We start from the raw sequence: 22,506 nt of genomic DNA, 5'->3' as shown, positions 1-22,506 counted from the left end.
TGTATCCGATAAAGAAAACTTGAAGAGGTAACTACCAGCAAATATTTACGGTAGCTAACCGATGCCTTTTTCTCTCACTGGTTACATGTTCATCCTTGCATAAAACTTGCGTAATTTGTTTTGCCTCCTTGCCCAGCGTCGGAACATTTTGTAAACGATCTGGCCTACATTTCAAGGAGGCTGTATATCACCGACTAATAATGTGTAAACGAGAATGGACCTGCGAGTCGAGTGAGAAATGGATGGATCGTGAAACTGTAGCGATACATTTATTATTGAGGCACGGTGAAGATGCTGCTACTCCGATTACCTGGGTCAACTACTCCGTTTGTAGGATATGTGGAATTCCCCCCCCATGTGTTTATTTTCTAGTCGGAAATGCAGTGCAAGATAATACCGATAATAAGTGTTGTCATGATTTACATGGTAGAATGTTGATGATCGCTGTAGGCTAACGCAGGCAGGCACTCGTGCTATGTAGAGAAATTCTACCGCTTGATGGATAAGAAATCCTGAAGGATTATTTATAGTGTGTCCTATTTATTATGATGTAGCCCACCTATAAACGTTTGGTAACCTACATGAGTTGGTGAAAACTGAAATCAGTGAATTATCGGTGCTTCTGGGAATAGGCTATAGTGGATATCCATAAGAGTGGAAAATAAAATGAGAACACCAGTTTGTGGGGAAAGAGGTGTCGGGTAGCATGCACAACCTTAGCACGATAATAGCCCATCACCTTCAAACCTTTTTAAAACTTGCTGCTTTAAATCAGCAGTCAAGTCTTCACAGTTTTTTTGTGTGCAAATAAATGATGGATTTCACAAACAACCAATTAAAGTCTAAAATGATCCGAATAATTTTGAAGTGTAACCAATTGTTTCAAGGAGGAGTCGTAGTAAAGGTGGGCTGGCCTTTGACACTGGATATAGTTTAACCAGAAATCATTAATTTAGCCAATGACCTGCAGTAACTTTTATGTTAATGAATGACAATCTAATTGAGATATAAAATTGTCCCTATAGTGCACCGACTTATTCAGTCAAACGATAAGTGCTCAGGGTAAATAAAACATAAATCCATGATAAGAGAAGAGACCTTAAGAGGCGGTTCAATTGAGTGTAGTGACAGATCAAGCAGCCAACACAGTCCCTTCTAAAGTGAGCTCATATATAATGATTGACATGTACTTTATCAAATCAGAAATCGGATCTTCCCTTTACAGCCAATATTAAAATTGCTAGGGAGGGCACATTAGTGTAGGTAAGGTTTAATGAGACTCCATTGGATTGTAATCAGCGTCATGTTGGATTTATGTAAACTACAACATTGTAACAAAATGGCGACTGTTTAGGTCACGTCATTAATGCAGGGCAGCAATGTTATTTTCTACAACTCAACTGATACAAGCAAGGTTAGTTACATATTATCTTCTCGTTCGTAAGCGTCTCATGTTAGTTTGAACATAAATTGCCGTCATAAATTTCCGGTAACCATCCCTCGGCAGCTGTCAAAAAGTGCAACAATATGAATTGATGGTGTGCAACTGACATTCAAGCTTGCGCCGACTGCTAAAATTAACAAATCCTTGTTTATCACTCGTTATGCATCCAAGCTGTCAAACTCGCGTGCAAGAAGTCAAACTCCATTGCCCTTGTTGCTCTACATTGTAGCTGATTAGAAACACAGAGTAGCCTAGTTTAGTCAGCTGGTGATGTTACAATGAAGCATTTAACTATCAACTAAAAATAACACATCACAAGTAATTCTGATAGGTGTTTTAACATATATTTAACAGGTTACATTTAATCTCCCTTGTTGTTATGGCTATAGTCAGTGTGTCATGACAAATTAATCTTAATAATTATTTTACCACAAACTATTGCGTGACGTTAGGTCAATCGGTGGATTATAGTATCAGACTCAGACTACGGATTAAGTAACATTAGCCTATCCCTAACCTCCGTAGAATCATATTCAATCCGTCTGAACTGCTTTATAATCCATCTGTTTCTCTTGAGTGTTGTTGACCTTCAATTCATGCTGTCTTGGTCTGCTCTTCAGTAAATGTTATGGTGAGGTCTCAGAATGTAGCCTAGCCTACTAATCCAAAAACACTTAAATTCGTCATGGCCCAATGTGTAAAGTGTATACTAGGCCGATCCCTCACAATTCGCTACCAGTAATCAAACCAATCTAGTTATTGTCTAATGTGACCATGGATTACTAGTACTTTGATACTCAGTAAAGGTGCTGGGTGAAACAAATATGGACATTTTGGCGCTGTTATTGTTAGAGTACAGTATTGCTTTTTTGGTTTGTGATCTTGTTTGACTGTTTATGACTATCTGTATTTTTTATTTTAAGGTATCATTTGGATCTTGAAGGAATCATGTTCCAGGACGGTCGGTAAAGGTCCCAACCTTCAAGGAATTTACTATCTAGCTACTTTCATCTTATTTTGTGAGGTTACATGTGAGCTACTACCTTGGATGAGGATTTACAGCAGGAATGTATTGATGCCGAGGTGGAACATTACTTTTTGACCTTCAATATGTGTTGGATGTATCAAATGTTTCACAACAACAAGGGAGATTCTCTATGGATCACTTTTTCCTGAATCTCATTGTTTAACCATGGTGGAACTTGCCAACCCTCTGTATACGGAGTGGATTCTAGAAGCAATACAGAAAATCAAAAGGCAAAAGCAGAGGCCTTCCGAGGAGCGGATTTGTCATGCGGTGGCTACCTTACACAGATTGGACAAGCGGACCATTCTGGAGCAGTTGGAGTTAAGTGTTCACGATGGTTCCATTCTCAAAGTCACCAATAAGGGGAGTGTGTCATACAAAGACCCCGAGCACCCTGGGAGAGGAGTATCTTCGTCTTCATCAACAACATCATCGCTCAAACCTGTTAGTGAAAACCTCTCTGTCCCATCGTCTAAAGGATCTATATGGAATCCCAGTGACCTTCGCCACGTTGATTGGAATAAAATCCTGAGGAGGGCCATTGAGGGTCTGGATGATACCCACGGTTCCTCTCTGAAGAACATCCAGAGGTACCTAAGGAACCAGGAGGATCTATCACACGTCCTGGACAACCCGGGGTTCCAGCAGAGGTTACGACTAGCCGCCAAACGGGCAGTCAACAACGGCCGGCTGGCGAAGAACGGCCCGCTCTACAGGTTGAACCAGGGGGGTAGTGGAGCGGAGGGGTGGAGCCAGATGTGTCCAGGTGCTTCCCCATTGGCTCTTCAGTGTGTCACTCTTCTTCCACATGAAAGAGACCAGGTACAGTATACTGATACTAGGTTCTGTATCGTTCTCTGTTTAAAGTAGCCTGCTGATAATACTGTGTATTCCAAGGCTTATTTCACTAGGTACAGTATGCTACTCATAGCCTCTGAATCATTTTCAAGTTATCGCTTATGTTGATAATATATCCCCTTCTTTCACTACAGTTTTTTCTTTTCAGAGACAGTGTTTATTTTAGTCATGGTCCAATCGGCACACCCGCTAGCGAAATACTGTTTCTATCCCTCTGTAGTTTAGTTGGGATAGCATGGCGCTTACTATGCCGAGATAGTGGGTTTGATTCCCGGGAACACCCATACGTGAAAATGTATGCCTGCATAACTCACTTTGGTTAACAGCATCTGCTAAATGGCATATATTATTATATTATCCCTTTAGCCAGCAAAATAAACACTAGATTGTTGTTTGACCAATATGTCTCATTTCGGAATATTCAGGGAGTCTCATTTGGTTTCAGTTAAGGACTTGTGATGCTCTCACTGATCATGCCTAATCTGCTTCAAGCACTGGGTGATGATGCTGCTCTTGAGGAATGCAATTGGATGATAGCTGACTGTGTTGTGATGAATAGCGGAACTCTTGTGGGTTTAAATCAAGCTGTTGTGATATATTGCTGCTTGGAAACCCAGCTACTCAGTAGATCTCCTAGCTAGTTAGCCTTACCAATCACTGCACCTGTACACAGCCCATCTGAAATTAGCCCACCCAACTACCTCATCCCTATATTGTTATTTATTTTGCTCTTTTGCACCCCAGTATCTCTATTTGCAGATAATCTCTTGCACATCTAGCATTCCAGTGTTAATACTAATTGTAATTATTTTGCACTATAGCCTATTTATTGCCTTACCTCCATAACTTGCTACATTTGCACACACTGTATATAGATTTTCTGTTGTATTTTTTTACTTGATGTTTTTTTACCCCATATGTAACTTGTTTTTATCGCACTGCTTTGCTTTATCTTGGCCAGGTCGCAGTTGTAAATGAGAACTTGTTCTCAACTGGCTTACCTGGTTAAATAAAGGTGAAATAAAAAAATAAAAAAAAATAAATAAAATAGTTCAGTGTGTACTTGAGAAAAATACTCAGGAAAATGCTTTGTAACCAATTGGCCATTTTTGCATTTCTATGGCAGAATAAATGGGCTATGTTATTATAGACGGAGAGTAAATAACTTACAGTAGCTTTAAAGTTGTCTTTGAGAACACGTGTGTGTGTGTGTGTGTGTGTGTGTGTGTGTGTGTGTGTGTGTGTGTGTGTGTGTGAATTCTTTAATTTTATGGGTACATTATTTTATACTAATACAATTGCTCAGAGAAAAATATTTTGTTTAACAAGTAATACAAATAATCAAAAAAAGATAGGTGACAAAATTATTAGCGCCCCTGTTTTCAATACTCCAGCACCCTCCCCTTGCTAGGATAACGACGCTGAGCCTTTTTCAAAAATGTTTTATGAGATTGGAAAAAACATTGGGAGGGATCTTAGACCATTCCTCAATGCAGAATCTTTCTAGATCCTTGATATCATTCGGTCTGAGCTTATGGACTGCCCTCTTTAATTTTGTGGTCAGTTAACCATTTCTTGGGGTTATTGTCTTGCTGGAAGATCCAATTGCGGCCAGGTTTCAGGCTCCGGCCAGATACAACCAGGTTTTTGGCTAAAATGTCCTAGTACAGTTGATGATGCCGTTGACCTTAACAAGGACCCCAGGACCAGTGCAAGCAAAATAGCCCCATAACATCAAAGATCCACCACCATATTTACAATACATTTGAGGTTATTTTCCGCATATGCATCCTTCTTTCGACGCCAAACCCACCGCTGGTGTGCATGGCCAAATACCTATTTTTTAGTAACATCTGACCATAGCACCCAGTTCCAATTCAAGTGCCAATGCCTCAGGCGTTTACATTTGTTGGTTGCTCACAATAAATACTTTTTATGGCAACCTTTCCAAAGGTGGCATCTAATTGTAGATTTGGAGACTTGGTTGAACCCAAGATGCGACCAAGTTCTGTAATTCTCCAACTGTGGCCCTTGGACTTTTCTTTGCGTCCCAAATCATCTTCCCACTGAGTGGGGACAAGATACAAATGCACCCTCTACCAGGCAAGTTTACCACTGTTCCAGTGGTTTTAAAGTTGTAATTATTGCCCTAATAGTGGTATTTGGTTTTTCAGATGTTTTTTTTTCTACACATTGTCTGCTTTTATGAAAGTTAACAACCATTTGTCTCATGAGTTCTGAGTTCCATGAGTTTTTGCCTTTCCCCATCGTGATGGATGACAAAGGGATTTTAGCCATTGAAGTCCACAATACTGTTCCTTAAACTGAAATTAATTTTAAAAAGTAGAATGTTAATGCAGGTTTTATTTTGTTTAATTTTATTTATAAGAATCTTTAGAGGTGCCAATAATTTTGACGTCTTTTTATATTCTTTTTTGAAACTTGTTAAACAAAATCTTTCTCTGAGCAATTATATTTCTAAGAGGATTTCTTTCAGCAGCTGATTTTATAAGAGGATTTTTTTCAGCAGCTGTGGCAGAGTTAGCGGAGGGGGGCTGAATGGGGTCTAGCAGGGGTCTTCCTGCGGGGGGGAGGAGGTCTTCCTGGGGCATATGTACAGTGCATTCCCTTTTTCAACATTTTGTTACGTTGCAGCCTTATTCTGAAATTGATTAAATAAATAAAAATCCTCATCAATCTACACACAATACCCCATAAGGACAAAGGGAAAACAGGTTTTTAGAAATCTTTGCAAATATATAAAAAATTGAAAAACAGAAATATCTTATTTACATAAGTATTCAGACCCTTTGCTATGAGACTCGAAATTGAGCTCCGGTGCATCCTGTTTCTATTGATCATCCTTGAGATGTTTCTACAACTTGATTATAGTCCACCTGTGGTAAATTCTATTGACTGGACATGATTTGGAAAGGCACACGCCTGTCTATATAAGCTCCCACAGTTGACAGTGCATGTCAGAGCAAAAACCAAGCCATGAGGTCAAAGGAATTGTCTGTAGAGCTCCGAGACAGGATTGTGTTGAGGCACAAGATCCTCTGGTCTGATGAAACCAAGATTGAACTCTTTGGCCTGAATGCCAAGCGTCACGTCTGGAGGATTCCTGGCACCATCCCTACGGTGAAGCATGGTGGTGGCAGCGTCATGCTGTGGGGATGTCTTTCAGCGGCAGGGACTGGGAGACTAGTCAGGATCAAGGGAAATATTTAATGGAGCAAAGTACAGAGATCCTTGATGAAAACCTGCTCCAGAGCGCTCAGGACCTCAGACTGGGGCGAAGGTTCACCTTCCAACAGGACAACGACCCGAAGAACACAGCCAAGACAACGCAGGAGTGGCTTCGGGACAAGTCTCTGAATGTCCTTGAGTGGCCCAGCCAGAGCCCAGACTTGAACCAGATCGAACATTACTGGACAGACCTGAAAATAGCTTTGCAGAGACGCTCCCCATCCAACCTGACAGAGCTTGAGAGGATCTGCAGAGAAGAATGGGAGAAACTCCCCAAATACAGGTGTGCCAAGCTTGTAGCATCAAACCCAAGAAGACTTGAGGCTGTAATCGCTGGCAAAGGTGCTTCAACAAAGTACTGAGTAAAGGGACTGAATACTTATCTAAATGTGATATTTCAGTTGTTTATTTTGTATAAATTTGCTTTGCCATTATGGGGTATTGAGAGAGGAAAACCCCCCACAATTGAATCAATTTTAGAATAAGACTAACGTAACAATGTGGAAAAAGTCAAGGGGTCTGAATACTTTCCGAATGCATTTGTGTGTGTGTGTGTGTGTATGTCAGTGGCGACCACGATTTAGCAGCGGCATTGCGCCTCTGCTAAATGCATATAGGGGAAACACTGTATGACTTAATATAGGGCCATTAAAAAAAACGTCCTGTTAGTCTTCATTGTTTTCTCTTGACTATGATGCTCCTGACTGCATGTGCTGCCATAGAAATGGAATGAATAGAAGAACAGGTGTCCCCATTCAAGTCAGTGATGGCACTATTGGTGGACTGGCGGCCATTGCGAGTGTACCCATAGGAGCAAAGCAGGATGTAAAAGCAGGAAGTGTACCCATAGACTTGCGGCTCCATCACTCAGCAGTAACTCATGCTGCAGGTGAACAATACTGTATTGACAGCAGTTTTGTAGTTGACAAATGAAAATGACTGTACAGTGAAGGGTACTATTACTGTTGCCATAAAACACAGTTTTCCTCCCTTTTGTGTAGAAGGTGAAAATGACAGTCTAGGGCTTTGGGAGTGTAAAGTTGCATTAACATGTTTCCATCAATTTATGGAAGTGATTCATTTATGTTAAATATTTGGTATTTTACTACTTTAAATGGTGTAGGCCTACAGTAGACCGTTCAAGATTGGCATTTTCACTATTGGAGACATTATCTACCCTTCAGTTTCGTTATAAATATCAGGAAATGACACCCTTTACTGTGCAGCCACAAGTTTGTGTTTGCGGTCAGACCAAAGTGAAATAGTTCTGTTTTAAGACACTGTCGTCCTGTAATAAAAAGCTTGTCATTACCAAGAAATCTATCCTCATACTGAATAGGGTGTAGACATTTCTTATAAGTTTGGAGACTTTCCATTGCGCTCAGTTCCTATGCTATTTGGTTATTTTAGTTTACTAAGATATTTTAGTTTAGTTTACTCAAAAGGATGAGTTCTTTCTGGTCCTTGCAGTTAGCGAGTAACAACGCATAACTAGTGGGTATAGGAAATGAGAGTCTTGGAAAAGAGCAGTCTTGGGTCAAAGTTTATTAGATTCTGAAGTGAGTTTGGCAGCAACAAAGGCAAGGAATGTTTTTTTCTTCTCTCCCCTCACTGTTATGTAACCTGTTCTTCAGCACAGCTCTCTGCCTTGCTTCTAGACCAGCAGCAGTCTTCTAATAGAACCCCACCCCCCTCACGGAACACAACCGTGCCTTTTTAAAGCACTGTAATTTCCTCTAATGTACTTCATTTGGAATCCCCTAGTCAATCAGTAACATCTTTAGCTGTGTGTTCTTTCTAATTTTTTCTATTCTTCTTTTTTAGATGAGCACCACTTTGAGGGTTTTTATATTTCTCTCTGTTTAATCACCAATCAGAGGCTGTTCCCTACTGGAAAAAATATCCAATGGCCAGCCCAGACTTTCATTTATTAGCCACATATGGTTTTTGCTTTATACATTTTTGAAGTACCAGGTAAGTTGTGAAACTTGACTTTATCAACTACAGATACACTGCACTTGTTGTATCATCTTAGGCTAATATTAGGTAAGACAAACGTATTTTCACGATTTCACTAATATCATCAAAATCAATAGCTTAAATCATAACATGTTTTCTGGGCTAATTCAGTGGTTCTTACCTAATTAAGTAGATTCACGTAAGAAAATTGTTTAAATAATCATTTATATTCCTAAACACAAGTTCAAAATTATACTGTTGCTGTTTCCGTTTTTGATTTATAGCCCAGTGTCATAACACTGGTTTTAAATGTCCAAATTTACAATCAAGATGCTGAAGTAGGTTGTGATTTTTTTAAATACTAAAATTGCTCTTTACACATACAGTGCCTTGCAAAAGTATTCAGCCCCCTTGGCGTTTTTTCTATTTTGTTGCATTACAACCTGTAATTTAAATGGATTTGTTTTTCATGTAATGGACATACACAAAATAGTCCAAATTAGTGAAGTGAAATGAAAAAAATAACTTGTTTCAAAAGATTCTAACAAATACAGTGGGGAGAACAAGTATTTGATACACTGCCGATTTTGCAGGTTTTCCTACTTACAAAGCATGTAGAGGTCTGTAATGTTTATCATAGGTACACTTCAACTGTGAGAGACGGAATCTAAAACAAAAATCCAGAAAATCACATTGTATGATTTTTAAGTAATTCATTTGCATTTTATTGCATGACATAAGTATTTGATACATTAGAAAAGCAGAATTTTATATTTGGTACAGAAACCTTTGTTTGCAATTACAGAGATCATACGTTTCCTGTTCGGTCTTGACCAGGTTTGCACACACTGCAGCAGGGATTTTGGCCCACTCCTCCATACAGATCTTCTCCAGATCCTTCAGGTTTCGGGTCTGTCGCTGGGCAATACGGACTTTCAGCTCCCTCCAAAGATGTTCTATTGGGTTCAGGTCTGGAGACTAAAGAAAAAATCCAGAAAATCACATTGTATGATTTTTAAGTAATTAATTTGCATTTTATTGCATGACATAAGTATTTGATCACCTAACAACCAGTAAGAATTCCAGCACTCACAGACCTGTTAGTTTGTCTTTAAGAAGCCCTCCTGTTCTCCACTCATTACCTGTATTAACTGCACCTGTTTGAACTCGTTACCTGTATAAAAGACACCTGTCCACACACTCAATCAAACAGACTCCAAACTTTCCACAATGGCCAAGACCAGAGAGCTGTGTAAGGACATCAGGGATAAAATTGTAGACCTGCACAAGGCTGGGATGGGCTACAGGACAATAGGCAAGCAGCTTGGTGAGAAGGCAACAACTGTTGGCGCAATTATTAGAAAATGGAAGAAGTTCAAGATGACGGTCAATCACCCTCGGTCTGGGGCTCCATGCAAGATCTCACCTCGTGGGGCATCAATGATCATGAGGAAGGTGAGGGATCAGCCCAGAACTACACGGCAGGACCTGGTCAATGACCTGAAGAGAGCTGGGACCACAGTCTCAAAGAAAACCATTAGTAACACACTACGCCGTCATGGATTAAAATCCTGCAGCGCACGCAAGGTCCCCCTGCTCAAGCCAGTGCATGTCCAGGCCTGTCTGAAGTTTGCCAAAGACTATCTGGATCATCCAGGTCATGTGGTATGATGAGACAAAAATATAGCTTTTTGGTCTAAACTCCACTCGCCGTGTTTGGAGGAAGAAGAAGGATGAGTACAACCCCAAGAACACCATCCCAACCATGAAGCATGGAGGTGGAAACATCATTCTTTGGGGATGCTTTTCTGCAAGGGGGAGAAGACGACTACACCGTATTGAGGGGAGGATGGATGGGGCCATGTATCGCGAGATCTTGGCCAACAACCTCCTTCCCTCAGTAAGAGCATTGAAGATGGGTCGTGGCTGGGTCTTCCAGCATGACAACGACCCGAAACACACAGCCAGGGCAAGTAAGGAGTGGCTCCGTAAGAAGCATCTCAAGGTCCTGGAGTGGCCTAGCCAGTCTCCAGACCTGAACCCAATAGAAAATCTTTGGAGGGAGCTGAAAGTCCGTATTGCCCAGCGACTGACCCGAAACCTGAAGGATCTGGAGAAGGTCTGTATGGAGGAGTGGGCCAAAATCCCTGCTGCAGTGTGTGCAAACCTGGTCAAGACCGAACAGGAAACGTATGATCTCTGTAATTGCAAACAAAGGTTTCTGTACCAAATATTAAATTCTGCTTTTCTGATGTATCAAATACTTATGTCATGCAATAAAATGCAAATGAATTACTTAAAAATCATACAATGTGATTTTCTGGATTTTTGTGTAAGTGGAAGTGTACCTATGATAAAAATTACAGACCTCTACATGCTTTGTAAGTAGGAAAACCTGCAAAATCGGCAGTGTATCAAATACTTGTTCTCCCCACTGTAAATACCGGAAAAGTGGTGCGTGCATATGTATTCACACCCTTTGCTATGGAGCCCTTAAATAAGATCTGGTGCAACCAATTACCTTCACAAGTCACATTATTAGTTAAATAAAGTCCACCTGTGTGCAATCTAAGTGTCACATGATCTGTCACATGATCTCAGTGTATATACACCTGTTCTGAAAGTTGTGGAGAAGTACAGATCAGGGTTGGGTTATAAAAAATATCAGACACTTTGAACATCCCACGGAGCAACATTAAATCCATTATTAAAAAATTGAAAGAATATGGCACCACAACAAACCTGCCAAGAGAGGGCCGCCCACCAAAACTCTCAGACCAGGCAAGGAGGGCATTAATCAGAGAGGCAACAAAGCGACCAAAGGTAACCCTGAAGGAGCTGCAAAGCTCCACAGCGGAGATTGGAGTATCTGTCCATAGGACCACTTTAAGCCGTATGCTCCACAGAGCTGGGCTTTACAGAAGAGTGGCCAGAAAAAAGCCATTGCTTAAAGAAAAAAATAAGCAAACACATTTGGTGTTTGCCAAAAGGAATATGGGAGACTCCCCAAACATATGGAAGAAGGTACTCTGGTCAGTAGTCTGGCGCAAACCCAACACCTCTCATCACCCCGAGAACACCATCCCCACAGTGAAGCATGGTGGTGGCAGCAGCATGCTGTGGGGATGTTTTTCATCGGCAGGGACTGGGAAACTGGTCAGAATTGAATACAGGGAAATTCTTGAGGGAAACCTGTTTCAGTCTTCCAGAGATTTGAGACTGGGATGGAGGTTCACCTTCCAGCAGGACAATGACCCTAAGCATACTGCTAAAGCAACACTCGAGTGGTTTAAGGGGAAACATTTAAATGTCTTGGAATGGCCTAGTCAAAGCCCAGGGATTAGTTATGCACGCTCAAGTTTTCTGTATTTTTGTCTTATTTGTTGTTTGTTTCACAATAAAAAATATTTTGCATCTTCAAGGTGGTAGGCATGTTGTGTAAATCAAATGATACAACCCCCCAAAAAATTAATTTTAATTCCAGGTTGTAAGGCAACAAAATAGGAAAAATGCCAAGGGGGGTGAATACTTTCGCAAGCCACTGTCACACTTGTGTTCAGATTACTTGTATGTTGCTAAATTAGTACCTTTTTATAAACTGCACACGCACAAAAATCTGCTAAGGGTCCACTCGAAGCTGGGATTGATTAGCTTGTTCTACTGTAATCAATATTGTGCGCAAATTAATCACTCACATCGATATTGTATGGAAATCAATGGAACTGGGACAATTCGCTGATGCTACATGTGCCATTTGTTCTCTTATAAAAGACAAACCTCCAATAACTTGGATATACTACCTATACCAGTTGATAGACAATGACGTAGTAGCCGTCTATCAACTTATAGCTTGTGAGACAATTATTTACAGTTGGAATCGGAAGTTTACATACACTTAGGTTGGGGTCATTAAAACTCGTTTTTCAACCACTCCACAAATAAACTATAGTTTTGGCAAGTCCCTTAGGACAACTACTTTCTGCATGACACAAGTAATTTTTCCAACAATTGTTTACAGACAGATTATTTCACTTAATTCACTGTATCACAATTCCAGTGGGTCAGAAGTTTACATACACTAAGTTGACTGTGCCTTTAAACAGCTTGGAAAATTCCAGAAAATGATGGCATGGCTTTAGAAGCTTCTGATAGGCTAATTGACATCATTTGAGTCAATTGGAGGTGCACCTGTGGATGTATTTCAAGGCCTACCTTCAAACTCTGTGCCTCTTTGCTTGACATCATGGGAAAATCCAAAGAAATCACCCAAGACCTAAAAATAAAACTGTCTGGTTCATCCTTGGGAGCAATTTCCAAACGCCTGAAGGTACCATGTTCATATAATATAATATGCCATTTAGCAGATGCTTTTATCCAAAGCGACTTACAGTCATGCGTGCATACATTTTTGTTTTGTGTATGGGTGGTCCCGGAGATCGAACCCACTACCTTGGCGTTACAAGCGCCGTGCTCTACCAGCTGAGCTACAGATCTGTACAAACAATAGTACGCAAGTATAAACAGGACCACGCAGCTGTCATATCGCTCAGGAAGGAGACGCATCCTGTCTCCTAGAGATGAATGTATATTGGTGCGAAAAGTGCAAATCAATCCCAGAACAACCGCAAAGGACCTTGTGAAGATGCTGGAGGAAACGGGTACAAAAGTATCTATATCCACAGTAAAACGAGTCCTATATCGACATAACCTGAAAGGCCGCTCAGCAAGGAAGAAGCCACTGCTCCAAAACCGCCATAAAAAAGCCAGACTACGGTTTGCAACTGCACATGGGGACAAAGATCTTACTTTTTTGAGAAATGTCCTCTGGTCTGATGAAACAAAAATAGAACTGTTTGGCCATAATGACCATCGTTATGTTTGGAGGAAAAAGGGGGTGCTTGCAAGCCGAAGAACACCATTCCAATCGTGAAGCACGGGGGTGGCAGCATCATGCTGTGGGGGTTCTTTGCTGCAGGAGGGACTGGTGCACTTCACAAAATAGATGGCATTATGAGGAAGGAAAATGATGTGGATATATTGAAGCAACATCTCAAGACATTAGTCAGGAAGTTAAAGCTTGGTTGCAAATGGGTCTTCCAAATGGACAATGCATACCCCAAGCATACTTCCAAAGTTGTGGCAAAATGACTTAAGGACAACAAAGTCAAGGTATTGGAGTGGCCATCACAAAGCCCTGACCTCAATCCTATAGAAAATGTGTGGGCAGAACTGAAAAAGCGTGTGTGAGCAAGGAGGCCTACAAACCTGACTCAGTTACACCAGCTCTGTCAGGAGGAATGGGCCAAAATTAACCCAACTTATTGTGGGAAGCTTGTGGAAGGCTACCTGAAATGTTTGACCCAAGTTAAACAATTTAAAGGCAATGCTACCAAATACTGATTGAGTGTATGTAAACGTCTGACCCACTGGGAATGTGATGAAAGAAATAAAAGCTGAAAAAATCATTCTCTCTACTATTGTTCTGACATTTCACATTCTTAAAATAAAGTGGTGATCCTAACTGACCTAAGACAGGGAATTTTTAATGGATTAAATGTCAGGAATTGTGAAAAACTGAGTTTAAATGTATTTGGCTAAGGTGTATGTAAACTTCCGACTTCAACTGTAGGGAGGTGGCCGATACAGAAAAGGAAACCAACACTTTTTTTGGACTGGATAATTCCATCGAATCACCACCTCACATCGGTTTCAAAATGGCGACAGGGATTGGCTTTCATTTGAATTATAGCTTAAGCCTCAAATCCATGAATTAATTTGAGGCCAAAGACGTTTATGGGAGATTCCTTTTTTTCTACTACGGACTTGCGCATATGACAAAAACACAGGTACTAAACGAAAGATATTGATCTGTTTTAAGCAATCGATTTTGTGAGATCATGATGACTAGGCCTATAAACTTTAATACTAACATCACTAATCTGAGGTAAAAAGGATGTGTATTTCATTTTCCTGTTATTCTTGTGTGGTGAAAACGTCTGTGTAATGTAGGAATACGTTCTGTCCACTATAGGGAAATTAGTATAAAATTAAATAATTTGTCACTGATTCTTACAACAATGACATCTATTTCTCACTACTTTGACCATGGAGAGAGTTAAAAAATGCTCCTAAAGACAATTTAACCAGGCGCTCTAGACTAGATCTTCCATAGTGACTGTGCAGCAGCCTGAACCTTTGCTGTCTCTACTCATATGCTCAGGCTACTGATGTGATGTTCTAAAAAGCTAATCCTATCTCTAGCTTATTGGAACAATGCCTTCTTTTTCATGCAGTCCATGCATATGGCTGTGATGGTCATGGAATTTTGGATGACGGTAATTGGCCAGGCAATTGTCCACAGTCATCGTAATATCAGTTCGAATAGCAAAACAAAACACACATTTTCTCCTCCTCCACTCCTGACTGCATGTGCTGCCATAGAAATTGAATGAATAGAACAGGGGTCCCCATTCAAGTCAGTGATGGCACAATTGGTGGACTGGCGGCCATTGCGAGTGTACCCATAGGAGCAAAGCAGGACGTAAAAGCAGGAAGTGTACCCATCAATGTGCCATGATTTGTTGATTCAACTCAACCGACATTACAAAAAATACAGTCCATTGCATGAGCCATATCAGTTAACATCGTTTGAATGAACATTCTACATTACCATGGAAATTATTGCATCACAATACCAGGAAGCCATTGTGAGTGTACCCATGAGTTTACCAGTCAAATTGCCAGTGTTAGAGGTTCCATGCCCATTCTATTTCTATGTGTGCTGCTGCTGCATTGCGGGGGCGTTGCCTCGCAACCTAAGACTTGTTTGCTACAACAACATGCTTGTTTCAGTAAGGAGCAACAAAGTTCCATCACGTCGTTAAGAGTCCATGTTGCCGCAGAAACGGACTCAACCGCACGAATGCCCGGCTGTCCCGTCTTCAGTCAGCAGTTTGTTCCACCAAAAAATGTAATAAAAATACATTACAAAAAAATGTATGACGGTTATTTTATTTTCATGACAGTCTTCATAACTTCCGGTTATACAGTAATTGTGCCAGCCCTAGTCCCACAGACCAATTACATGGTTATCACAATGATAAGCTGGGCCCTTGTAGCCATTTCACTATAGCATCCCTGCAGATTAAGATTTGTTCCAAACACCTAGGCCTTTCACATCCAGTTAAATCTTAATTTGGGTGATACAAAGTAGCCTAGGTTTGTGATTTGATTGTGATCAAGTACAAAAAGTGCATCCTATTTAGATACTTAGCCTACTAGAGAAAGACGGCTCTGCTGATTTAGAAGTAGTTTGAACACAGTTGTTCCAAACACCTAGTGCCTTTCACATAAAATTTAATCATAATTTGTAGATTAGGTGGATACAGCAGTTTTGTGATGGAATATATTGTGATCAAGTGCAAAAGTACCAGGCTAGATAGGCCTATGTATTAGAGACAGACGGCTCTGCTATTTAGAAGTTTAAAGGACATAGATATATTTTTAAAATCCTGTTTGATAGAGCTACTTCCTGTTTCTACTTTCTGTGACCCATTTAATGATCACAATGACATAATGCCGCATCTAGCCAAGGTTGTGGGTTCAATTCCTGTCGGGATTGATACGCCTACTAAATATGTATGCACTCCATGTACTGTACTCTTTAGTCATTTTGGATAAAAGCATCTGCCAAGTAAATTGTACGTTGTTGAAGAGATGATGAAAGTGATGTATAGCCTATCTTACAAAAATGAATCCTCAATGTAGCGTTCATTCAAGAGTTGTTGTCTTTACATAGACAGAGGCAAGCTGATTCCACCGGTAGCGCAGCCACTCTTGACCTGGAAGGTTTTGGAAATGGAGTAATCATTGATGTATCTGTAAACTGCTTTGTCTCATCATATTATTCAATTGATAGGCTATAACACCAGTCAGGAACAATGACCAAATCCCGCAGATGTATCCTATTCCTGTTTTACTTCTCCACTTCCTGTATTTTGAAATGGCAGCAGGTAGCCTAGCGGTTAAGCGCGTTGGGCCACTAACTGAAAGGTCGCTTGTTTTGAATCCCCAAGCTGACTCGGTAAAAAATCTGTTGATGTCCCCTGGTGCAAGGCACTTAACCCTAATATCTCCTGTAATTTGCTCTGGATAAGACCGTCTGCTAAATGACTAAAATGTAAAAAAATAAATGTGACTGTTTGGTTGACATGTAATGCTAGTCCTAAAATCTCCCTGGGGCACGTTCAGTAACTGTGCAGTTAGAAATGTCATGAATAGAGCTGACATGATTCCTTATCCTACATGTCAGAGAGGCATGATTATTCCACGTACTAGGTATTTCTTTCTCAAGGTAACGTAACATCGGACCCTTTTGAACACCCAGATAGCATCTGCAGGTCACGTCAGGGCCGATGGATATTGTGTTAAAACGGCCTGTGTTGAGGTCATGATTATCTGCCTGCCTCAGTAGAAACTAATTACGGGAATCTCCCCAGAGTCCACTTCCTTCCCAAAGCCTCCGCAGTCAGTTGATGAGTCGTTTGTGTGTAAAGTGATGATGAGGTTTGTTATTTATGGTCACAACCTGTGAGTGTTATTTTCCCTTAAGAACCTCCTTCCTCTCAGAGGAGGCTCTTTGTGTGATGCTGCATTATGCTGCCTGAGTAGTGTGTGTGATGCTTGTGTGACGCTGTGTTATGCTGACTGAGTAGTGTGTGTGATGCTTGTGTGACGCTGTGTTATGCTGCCTGAGAAGTGTGTGGGACGCTGTGCTACGTGGTGTCGTTTTTGGTGGTTGCTTTACGATGGTCATTTGGTTCAGTCATTTCATACCATTTCATAGGGCTACTCAGCAAAAAAGGTGTTGAATATGGTGCTTGTATAGAAGAGTAGGTACACAACATATAGTAATATATAACCTATGACCCTTAGCAGATGCTTTTATCTAAAGTGATTAACAGCATAGTGAGTGCATGTGTTTTTAGCATTGGTAGGCTATGTGATCCCTGCAGGAAAATAACCCATGACCTTGTTGCAAGTGTCGCACTACCAACTGAGCTACACATGGCCGTTTACCTTCAAACTAGACATGGGCTAGTCTGCTGTTAGTTTCCGTGTTATGTGGTGATGTTGTGTTCAAGGTGGTTGAGGCCATTGGGTTCAATAAGAAAGTCACTTTGTTCGATACTGAGCAGAAGAAAGTGTTTTGAATATTTTGTAGGCTAAAGAACAGATGGATATATGCACAGTGTTTACCTTCCTACTGGACATGGGCTAACCATGCTATAGTTTCTGAGATCTGCCTTTCATTAGTTCTAAGTGATCAGTGCTAAGTCCTCTTAAACCTTAAAGCTGATATTTTACTACTTTTGAACGTCATTTTAAGCCCTTAAGTGAGTGTTAACTTTTCTACTGCTGATTCTGAGACATGGAGAGAGGGAGAGCAACTACAATGTTAGGGCCGGGACGATACCAGTATCGTGATACTCGTTAGTATCCTGGCAAGGAAACAAAACACGAAGCGGAGTTAACTTCTTTAGGAAAATAGCCTTAATGTTGGAAACAAAGGTCATGTTTGTAGCTCACAATATTTTACATACAGCAGGTTAAAGGACCAAAGAGTGAGGTCTGCTTTGGGTTTTCCTTTTTGCCATGGAAACAAACAATATCGCGATACTGGTAACGTCCCGGCCCTATACAATGTATTTGAATAATAATAATTATTATTATTATTAGGAAGGTAATTTGATTACATGCTGGCTAATCCTGTCTAATTGTAGTATAACACTTTCTCAATTGGATTAAACCCCTTAACTGATTATCAAATCCCCTTTCAGATTTAATGGATAAAGAAGGGCAAATGTTTACATGTATTACGGTACGGTACCTCTGGGCAGTAAGTGTTCATAATAGGCTAATTGTGTTTTAGTTGTTGAGAACTCATGTCAGGGGGACGGACTATTATGTCATTAATTCCCATCTCATTCACGGAGCTTTGATGGCTAAGCCTTGTGTTTACTTATTCATGTCTCTGCATATCATTGCGTCTGTTTGAATATATTCTCTCTGTTTCAATAATCCCCTAAAAGGATGCTCTTCAGTCAGTAGACTCCAAGACAACCAGGAATAGATGGATATTAGGCATATCAGCAGCACTTTACAGGACTGTAGGCTTATGATGATGGTCACTTTATTTGTATCCATTAGGACATTGTTTCTGTGTCATACAGCATGCCAGAATACTGATATCATTCATGGTACAGCACATCACAAACAGTACATACATAGCTAGTCCACCATGCCTCTTCTCAGGTTTTCGAACACTTGCTATGTTTCTCTCCCCAGCTACGGTCTGACCCCATCCCAATATGCAGTTTCTGTTTCTCACCCCAGCTACGGTCTGACCCCATCCCAATATGCAGTTTCTGTTTCTCTCCCCAGCTACGGTCTGACCCCATCCCAATATGCAGTTTCTGTTTCTCTCCCCAGCTATGCGCTGACCCCATCCCAATATGCAGTTTCTGTTTCTCTCCCCAGCTACGCGCTGACCCCATCCCAATATGCAGTTTCTGTTTGGGAACGAAAGAGTCCAATCGGGACAAGAGTCCAGAGCAGCTTCTCTCCTGTGCAGACTGTGGGAGCAGCGGTAAGTTCATACCCTTTTCTTTTTTTTTTTTGATGACTGAGCCAGACTGGGCTGAGCCAAGCCGAGCTGTACTTGGCTAGCCTGGTTACGCATTCACCATATTACCTAGACTCCTAGAGAGCCTTTGTCCACTTGACACAATGTGCATGTTTGAGATCTCACTACATGGCAGTCGGACTGTGCAGAATAACTGATCTAGATCACCTTGCATCCCACATAACTACTCATTATGTGATCAAGGTTAGTGATTTAACTGCACTTCGCCTTGCTGAAATTGATCCCCTCAAACACACTGGCCATGTCATAGTCATTCTTTCTAAAACTGTGTGCTAATCGTACTACATACCATTTAGAATGTATTGTTTAGTAAAAAGACGACTCTCTTCCTCAATAGCATGAAGCGAATTCTACTAAATGAAAAGTTTAAATTTGATTACATACTGAATTTTAGAAAGTTCACATACTATAACACGTTGTATTTTGGCATACCCAATCAGCCTATTATTTAGAATACAAGTACAGGTAATCGGACACGGCCACTGTCTGAATCCCGGTTGGTACCTTATTACCTACGAAGTGCACTCATTTTTACCAGAGCCCTATGACTAGTGCCCAAAGGTAGTGCACTAGGCCTAAATAGGGAACAGAGTGCCCCACTTGGGATGAAGCCACAGATAGACGGGGGGGGGGGAGAGAGCCCTCAGGACCCCACACATCCACAAAACAATGTAGCTTGTACACTGAGTGTACAAAACATTAAGAACACCTTCCTAATATTGAGTTGCACCCCCACCCCTCCCTTTTGCCCTCAGAACAGCCTCAATTCGTCGGGGCACTCTACAAGGTGTCTAGTGTTCCACAGGGATGCTGGCCCATGTTGACTACAATGCTTCCCACATTTGTGTCAAGTTGGCTGGATGTCCTTTGGGTGGTGGCCCATTCTTGATACACACAGGAAATTGTTGAGCGTGAAAAATCCAGCAGCGTTGCAGTTCTTGACACAAACCAGTGCAGCTGTCACCTACTACCATACCTCGTTCAAAGGCACTTAAATGTTCTGTCTTGACCATTCACCCTCTGAGTGGCACACGTACACAATCCATGTCTCAAGGCTTAATAATCCTTCTTTAACCTGTCTCCTTCCCTTCATCTACACTGATTGAAGTGGATTTATCAGGTGACATCAATAAGGGATCATAGCTTTCATTCGGATTTACCTGGTCAGTCTATGTCATGGAAAGAGCAGGTGTTCATAATGTTTTGTACACTCAGTGTATATGTAGCTAATGTTGTAGCAGAGGTGGTTTATACAGATTCTAATAAGGCATGGTCAATCTGTAATTTGTGAATCTGTGGTTTAAACACAGTGAGTTGAGGTGTGGAGGGGTGTACCCCGAAATGGTAGCAGCAACTCTAGTGCCATTGGGGCTGTTGCCATATTCCACTTGCATCATGATGTTCTCCTGCTTTAGACTAAACCACTCTACTTGAAGGACTTATTGGAGGAACTGTTTAAATTGGATAGTTGAGGGGATCAAAACTGCCAACAACCCATGATTGACTGAGGAAGGAAGCTGCAGATTCTACTTGAGTGCCCATTAGAATTTAGAAATCACTCACGTCGTTGAGTGAACGGCACTCTCGGAATCGGAATGCAACAGCATTCTGGGAACACGGCAGGCAGCAATGAGAGACACAGAGGGAAAGAGGATCAAATGTCATCCATTTTCCACTGCCGTAGATTGGTGTCATTTTCCTTTACTGTTCTTTTCTTCCATGCAAAATTGCTGCTGCTAACCCTCCGTAAAATTACCTCTCATAAGGATTAGTTTGCCTTGGAAACAATTATTTTAAATGCTGTAAGGAATTGTTCTCCCGGTGACATTTTTATAGCTCAAATTTGACTAAGTAGCGTTGAGGTGGTTTTCATTAACCGCTCCTAGTGTACACACAAATTGTGCTCTGGGTGTAAAACAGCTGTTTTACAACCATGAGAACGAGCCGGTGAGAGAGGAGGCATGCTTTTACATGACTTTCACGTTTGGGCCCCCATTAGACTGAGTTCTGCTACTGTTTCTGCCTCATTAAGATCAAATTATCTTTAATTAGCTGCTCAGATGTTTGATCATACTGTTTTTTAAACACAGCTTGTGGAAAAAAACGTGAGGTCCCACCCGGACACACACGCACACGCACGCAAAGGCTGCTCAACATTGTTGATGATGCAATATGTTAATATTTAACCTTGCTGTGTGAACATAATGGGAAGGTCGCGCTCCCGCTCGGTGAAACTGATATTGAAGGATGTGTCCCAAAAAGGACCCTCTTCCCTATGTAGTGCACTAATTTTGACCACTGTCCTGGTCGCTGGTCAAAAGTATTGCACTACATGGGGAATAGGGTGCCATTTGGGACACAGCCTAAAGGATGGTTGAAATGTGCAACAACACTAATAACACTCTTTAATTACCTCTACAGGACACCCATCTTGTCTGAAGTTCTCCCCAGAGCTGACCACAAATGTGAAGAGATTGCGATGGCAATGTATAGAATGCAAAACCTGTAGCTCCTGTCGAATACAGGGTAAAAACGCTGTAAGTATTTTAATACCTTAGATTTTGTTCTAAATACGGAACCATACCATTTCATCTGTGTGAGATAGAGATTGATATTGCTTTCATCAAATCAAATTATATTTGTCACATGCGCCGAATACAACAGGTGTAGACCTTACAGTGAAATGCTTACTTACTAGCCCTTAACCAACAATGCAGTTTTAAGAAAAATAAGTGTTAAGTAAAAAATAAATGAGTAAAAAAATAAAGGCTATATACATTTTTACATTTTGCCTGGTATAGAGGTCCTGGATGGCAGGAAGCTTGGCCCCAGTGATGTACTGGGCCGTACGCACTACCCTCTGTAGTGCCTTGCGGTCGGAGGCCGAGCAGTTGCCATACCAGGCAGTGATGCAACCAGTCAGGATGCTCTCAATGGCGCAGCTGTATAACTTTTTGAGGATCTGAGGACCCATGCCAAATCTTTTCAGTCTCCTGAGGGGAATAGGCTTTGTCGTGCCCTCTTCACGACTGTCTTGGTGTGTTTGGACCATGATAGTTTGTTGGTGATGTGGTCACCAAGGAACTTGAAGCTCTCAACCTACTCCACTACAGCCCTGTCGATGAGAATGGGGGTGTGCTCGGTCCTCCTTTTCCTGTCGTCCACAATCATCTCCTTTGTCTTGATCACGTTAAGGGAGAGGTTGTTATCCTGCCACCACACGGCCAGGTCTCTGACCTCCTCCCTATAGGCTGTCTCATAGTT

The 22,506-nt window shown here is 41.2% G+C and overlaps 1 protein-coding gene across 1 annotated transcript in view; it reads left to right on the top strand.

Annotated features, from left to right (window-relative positions):
- The first annotated feature begins 1,328 nt into the window (after positions 1–1,328).
- The window catches only part of LOC311136678 (histone acetyltransferase KAT6B-like), a 57,221-nt gene continuing 36,043 nt past the window's right edge, over positions 1,329–22,506 (top strand). The window contains exons 1-4 of the mRNA XM_084170894.1: positions 1,329–1,414; positions 2,368–3,293; positions 19,077–19,185; positions 21,664–21,779. Of these exons, the coding sequence (XP_084027020.1) occupies positions 2,637–3,293; positions 19,077–19,185; positions 21,664–21,779 (882 nt within the window). The 5' untranslated portion in view covers positions 1,329–1,414; positions 2,368–2,636. The remainder of the gene's footprint in view (positions 1,415–2,367; positions 3,294–19,076; positions 19,186–21,663; positions 21,780–22,506) is intronic.

This window comes from Coregonus lavaretus (assembly GCF_964263955.1).
Source record: "Coregonus lavaretus genome assembly, chromosome: 1".
Lineage (NCBI taxonomy): Eukaryota > Metazoa > Chordata > Actinopteri > Salmoniformes > Salmonidae > Coregonus > Coregonus lavaretus.
The sequence above is the reverse complement of the archived record's forward strand: the minus strand, read 5'-3'. Positions and strand labels throughout refer to the sequence as shown.